The sequence below is a fragment of the Nelumbo lutea genome, chromosome 2 (assembly GCF_056320005.1).
Source record: "Nelumbo lutea isolate HS-2025 chromosome 2, American lotus-T2T, whole genome shotgun sequence".
Taxonomy (NCBI): Eukaryota; Viridiplantae; Streptophyta; class Magnoliopsida; order Proteales; family Nelumbonaceae; genus Nelumbo; species Nelumbo lutea.
Genome location: NC_142685.1, coordinates 22,808,875 through 22,815,018, shown reverse-complemented (window position 1 = coordinate 22,815,018; position 6,144 = coordinate 22,808,875). Strand labels below are relative to the sequence as shown.

The 6,144-nt window shown below is 35.8% G+C and overlaps 1 protein-coding gene across 1 annotated transcript; it reads right to left on the bottom strand.

Moving 5' to 3' along the window:
• LOC148869162 (uncharacterized) lies at positions 1-2,430 on the bottom strand. The gene is made up of 5 exons (XM_088973437.1): positions 2,171-2,430; positions 1,079-1,189; positions 892-990; positions 663-773; positions 1-566 (listed from the first exon to the last, which is right to left on the bottom strand). The coding sequence occupies exons 1-5, from the start codon at positions 2,306-2,308 to the stop codon at positions 240-242; spliced, it is 786 nt and encodes a 261-aa protein (XP_088829563.1). The 5' UTR covers positions 2,309-2,430; the 3' UTR covers positions 1-239.
• Positions 2,431-6,144: the final 3,714 nt, after the last annotated feature.

Here is a 6,144-nt window from a genome sequence, read left to right as displayed (position 1 = left end):
AGCACGAAAAATGCACAAAACATAGATGACATCCACAATTCAATTGATAGGAGATAACCAATAATACAAGTTAAAATCCGAAATATCACAAAATCTACCAATTATCTACTAAGCCTTTTTTTTAATGACAGGGTCAAAGTTGAAACTTAAAACGTTTTTTGGAAACAGTTCCACTGAAGAAGGGATGTTGAATTGTTGATAAAAAAAAAAAAAAGATGTTGATTTACATATGCAAAACTTTAGGACTTCTCTAACAAATTACCAGTTCCAGGATTGCCAAGGAATGCCATATGAGGGACCTTTCGTGCGGCAACCCTCAGCCCTAGGGCTCTACGCTTCTCATCCATAAGCATTCCCTTTGCCCATTTTCGTAGTTGTTGCTTCAGCTCATGCAACCCCACAATATTCAGTAGTTCCCGCTCAAGTTCATCCATTTTGGCTTTTGTCTCACTGCAGGCTTCAATTGCTTTACGTTTTCGTTGCTCTTCAAGATGCCAGTGGAGGAGTTCACGCAACTTCTCACTTCCTGGACCTTGTGAGAGATGATTTAGAGGAGTCATGCCGTCCTGTAGTGACATATTTTACCATATACTGTTAAGTCTCTTTGTATATAAGCTGGTCAGTAATTCAAACTTTGATGCGAAATAGAAGTTAAAGCATACATTGTCCTTAACACTGCAATCAGCTTTGTACTCAAGCAATGCCTTCACGGTTAAGCAATCCTCAGACCTGAGTGAATACCATACAGCAAGGTGCAGTGGGGTCATACCATTCTGCATTCATAAAATGCAAACAACAGCAGCAGAGTTTAGAAAAAAAGCTTCTAATCCAAATACCTCCACCAACTTCATTTGAAACAAAATTATAGGAAAACTGAATAAGCAAATTTACATTGGCTTTGGCCTCAATAAAAGCACCATGTTCAAGAAGCAATCGTGCTGCTTCATTGCATCCATTCTTTGCTGCCATGTGCAATGGTGTTTCTCCATACTGAACAGAAATAAAGGCACATGCAAACAATGAGATGAACAGACTCAGAAAAAGACACTCTAATTGATTTCTAAAATCAATTACCCACCATGTTTTTAGCTTCCAACTCAACCTTTTCAGGTCCTCTCCAATTGAGCAGAAACTTAACTATCTCGACATTATTGTAACCAGCAGATACATGAAGAGGAGTTTGTGCCATCTGCATACGAAATAAAAATAATTAAGATAGGAATCCAAAAGAGACAACTTACAGTTTTATTCATATTTTAGAATTCTACCAGGAAGACCAAACATTGATAAAGGAAAATTGTGGATTCAGTCTGGAAACTTTTGAACTTCAAAGTAGGATTCAGAATAGACAAAGTAAATCTCGGCAAGCAGACCTAAGGCCTAAAGACAACTGGGAGAATGGGGGAGGGGAGTTGTAATGCTTCCGAAGGCTTAATTGGTTGGTAAAACTAAGGCCATAGAAGAATATGTGGTTTCTTCCTGGGCATGGAGTGATATGACTAAACATTATTTTTCTAGTTCAGATGAAAGAATCATGAAGGGGTACAGAGAAGTCCTCATTACCGAAAAAAAAAAAAAATCTTTTAAAAGAAATTGAAAGATGATGAGAACCAGTGCTCTGAGAAATACCAAATCCAGGAAAAACTACACAAACCCAGAGTCAAAGAAAACAACCAGTGTTTCAGAAGTTCAAAAGCTCGCATAAGTATAGAACTCGGTTGAAAGAAAACAAAATAAAAATGGAATAGATCGGTGCAATGCACACTTTTCAGATCCTTCTATATGATGCTAAACAAAACAACTAAAAAAACCTACAACAAACCCGGAACTAAAGGACAAACCTAAAACATGAGGCGTACAGAATACACCCAAATAACAACTATAGTAGTAAATTGAGACATCAAAGTTTCAGAATCAAATAAAGAAGAAGAGGCCAATTCAAGGAAACAACAAAAGCATCAAAGCTATAGCATCCCCACACAGTTGAAAGAAGAAGAGCGAGAGACGACTGCAACATCAAACCCATTTCATATCTTTCCCGTAAATACACAAGACCCAAGAGGAAAATTCAAGCAACGAAAACAGAAACGCCCAGATATCCTCTGTACACCGTACGACATACTAGGGGAATTAAAGGGAAAGGTTAGATAGAGGGGTATAGAGAGATTACGACAGCATTTCGATCATTGAGAAGAGATGGGTTTTCTTGGAGCTTCTTCTGAAGGCCGAGTAGATCACCCGACTGCGCATAGCTGTGGATGCTTGTGGGTTTTGCAGATCTTAACCTTTGACCTTGAGGTCCCGGCATTTCTCTCTTTTTTTCCTCTCTCGGGAGAAAACGCCGACGGTGAGGAGAGAGAGAGAGAAAGAGAGAGAGGATCAGAAGAGAGAGTATGTTGGTCCGCAAATTCTAAAGAGGATCACCGTTTGTGGTCATGCGTTTTTGCATTTGCGAGTTGCGACTGTGGCCCGCACGTGTCTTAACCGTCTCGCGAGGAAATGACCCAAGTTTAGTTTAGCCTGTTTGGACGCCATAAAATTGAAATTCGAAGAATTTTAGGTTCGTTTGGTTTGCAGGAATAAGGGTTTGGAATCGGTCGATTCCAACTGTTTGACTGGACGGAATCAGAATCCCATTTTTATTCTTGAGGGAATGGTTGAGGGAATGATCATTCCCTATTCCTCCCTTGGGAATGACATCCCATTCTTACTGATTTTAATTCTTATTTCTATCATTGTTTCAATCAAATAAACTATGAAAATGAACTATTCAGATTCTGATTCCAATTTCAATTACAAACCAAACGGACCCTTCATTCTTTCATGATTATTGAACTTCTGCTGTATGAGAATGACATCCCTACTGCACATGGTAAGCAACTTTGGGCAGCTCGAATGCAAATGGATTCACGTGGTTCTCTCTGTCAATCTTTTTCTATATATGGAAATTGAGCGATGATTTGGTGCAAAATATCATGTTATGGAGATAAGATGTCATATTATATGGAGAAATGAGCAAAAAAATTGTTAAAAGGTTGCTTCTAATAACTTTCATCTTATAAAAACCTCTATAGCTATATCACAGTGATTTATCTGAAGTTAGAAAAGTTAATTAGGCAAATGGAAAACTCCCAATTAGTACTTTGTACTTTGACTTTGGTGCTACTTCAGTCCTTGAATTTTAAAATGTGATAATTCAGTATTTGAATTTTCAAAATGTGCTAATTTAAAATTTATTGTTAATTGGCCATTAAGTGTTATTTGAAAAGATATAAATATTCTTCAAGTGTCATTTAATTTTTCTTTTCAATCATTCAAACGTTAACAGAAAATGAATAGTCTTAAATTCTTGCATTTTCTATTTAAGAAAGTTGGAGTCACTAGAATGTCCAATGAGACGTGAGCTCAACTTTCTTGAATAAAAGAGAAAAATATTTGGAACTGTTCAGTTTTTGTTAGCGTTTGGATGATTAATAAAGAAAATTAGATGACACTCGAAGAGTATTTGTCTTTTCAAATACCACTTAACGGCTGGTTGAAGGCAGATACTGAATTGGCATATTTTGAAAGTTCAAGTACTTAGTTGTTGCATTTTTAAAATTTGGGAACAAAAGTGGCACTAGACCTGAAGTACATGATACTAATTAAAAATATTTTAAAAAGGACATGAATAACAAATAATAAGAAATAATTTAAGGGTATTTGACAAGATGAAATTCTAAAACAAAAACACTTATCACATCAACAAAATGTATTATTTTTTTTAACAAAACCCTTTATATTGCCAAACACTCCCTTAATTGCTCATAATTTAATAAGGAATAACAGATAAATCAATACTAGTGGGGTTGGGAGGCAGAGGATGAAACTCAGGTTACTACAAGCTAGCTCTGCTCTCCATGGTCCTCAGACCCCATATAATTGGGACTTGATAAGGCTTAGTGATAATAATGATGATGAGCATGTCATGTGCAGCAGTCCTGCACATTTAGTGAGGAAAATCTATCTTTATTCATAGGATGTGGCCCTTGAGATTTTGGGTGTGCCCTGATCGGCACAGCACTCCCAATAAAAAAGAATCCAAGAAAACCCAACTGGGCCAACTCTGATTCTGATGGGGTGACGATGAAATTGGAATTTGGAAATAAACAGCTGGGGGCGAGCAGGGTATAGACCACGTAGATGTTCTATCGTTCCTCTAAATAAGGTCAGTACTCAGTAGGCTCCAACTATGACGCCCCTAGTTTAGCAAAACACGTTTTCCCTTAGAGAAGCGTGGTGAAACAAAAAAAAAGGAAAAAATAAACAGAGGGCGAGGCCCGCAGGTTGTAGTGTTTCTTGTACAATTGCAGTGGAGTCTTTGAAGGACCCTTAACAGATATACTATCCAGAGGGAAATTATTACATGCATCTCTCTCTCGACGAGGCATGTATTCCTTACCTCTCAACTTGGTTTTCAATTCCTGAAACTTTCACCTTTCTCTCTTTTTCATAAACCATTTTCGCTTCATGAAAGCAATTTCTCCTTTCTCCATCTTAAAACTATTTTTCTTCCATAAAAGTTATTTTCTCTCCTACCCTCTATTATTATTATTATTATTATTATTATTATTATTATTATTGTTGTTATTGTTGTTATTCACCATTCATGTTTATACACACCTAAATGCATGGGCTTTTTTAGTAATATTTTTATTATAATATATAAAGAGAATATTTGTCTTGATTTTGGTGTAATTCATTGTAAAAGTTAAATTTGATTACACAATCTCTCAATGATGATATCACCATTTCTGATATTATTGGGAGATGTTCACAATACATGGCGGGGATGTGCTGTGGGACGTTGTGGAAGTAATATTGTGGGAGGCTGATTTGACCTCGTTCATATGCATTGCGCCTTTCTTGTAGCGGTTCGAGAATTAATTATAGGGTAAATTGCTGAAACCTTCCCTGAAGTTCCTAGTTGTTGCTAAAACTCCCCCTGGAGTTTTGTAATTGCAATCACCTCCCTTGAACCCTCTGATATAGTTGCAAGTAAGTAAACCCCGTTTGGTAAAATCTTCTAAAAAGAGGCATGAAAATGTCTAAAATACCCATGCACTTGCTTTTGAAAAAATGTTTATTTTTCAATTTTCTATTCATAAATCACTACCCAAACCCTTCCAATCTCTTTTCTGAAATTGATTTATTTTTTCAAAATTTACGACCAATCACTCAAAGGGTTGCAACTATAAGTTCTCTTTGTTTTTATTGTCATAAAGTTTGTATTGTTTTTTTCTTTTCTTTTTTTTTTTTAGAAACCAACCTCTATAGTAACTGCATGGGTATTTTGGGCATTTCAATGTTTTTTTTTAGAAAATTCTATTAGAGGGGATCTACTTGCAACTATATCAAAAAGTTCAAGGAAGGTGATTGCAATTACTAAACTTCAAGGGGAGTTTCAGCAACAGTCAAAAACTCCAAGGGAGGTTTCAGCAATTTACCCTTTAATTATATTATGAGCCACAGCCACCAAGAACAAGTTAGGCTGTTAAAAAAAACAATGTGGGCTGTTTTGAAGCTTGAAGACCGTGACATAAACTCCAGAGATCCCTTTAAACTAGGGGTGTAAATAGATCGAATTCAACTCGATATCCAATAGATATTGAAAATTAATATTTAAATGCGATATAAGAATTAAATAATCGGTTGAATTTGGATATTTATCGAATCGAATCAAGTCATATCCGAATTCAACCAATTAGATATTCAAATTATTAAGATTCGATTCAATTATATCGAATATCAAATTCAAAATCAAAATTTCGAATACCATTGACACCCCTATTTTAAACTAGGGGTGTATCAATTTACTACAAATAACCCCTAAACTTTCACATGTCATTCAAATAACCATATCCATTGATCTAGTGCAAATTGAGCCTAAGGTTGCATTTGGTTGGAGTGCAAATGCTGAACCTTGCAAATTTGCACTTTGGTTCAGATTTGCATTTGTTTGGTAAGGGTTAAAAAATACATCAATTTTTTATGCAAAAATGAGTACGGACTAGGATTTGCATAAAAAATAAGTGAAAATATTGCTTCTTCAAAACCAAAGAAAATTTTATTCTCATTGTCGATCGAAGTAAATGGACATACCCA

Excerpts from the sequence above, each read along its gene's own strand:
- LOC148869162 (XM_088973437.1), bottom strand. The coding sequence starts at position 2,308 with ATGCCGGGACCTCAAGGTCAAAGGTTAAGATCTGCAAAACCCACAAGC. Across the intron at positions 1,190-2,170 it reads TCAATGATCGAAATGCTGTC|ATGGCACAAACTCCTCTTCA; the intron begins GTAATCTCTCTA and ends TTTCGTATGCAG. Across the intron at positions 991-1,078 it reads AGTTGGAAGCTAAAAACATG|TATGGAGAAACACCATTGCA; the intron begins GTGGGTAATTGA and ends ATTTCTGTTCAG.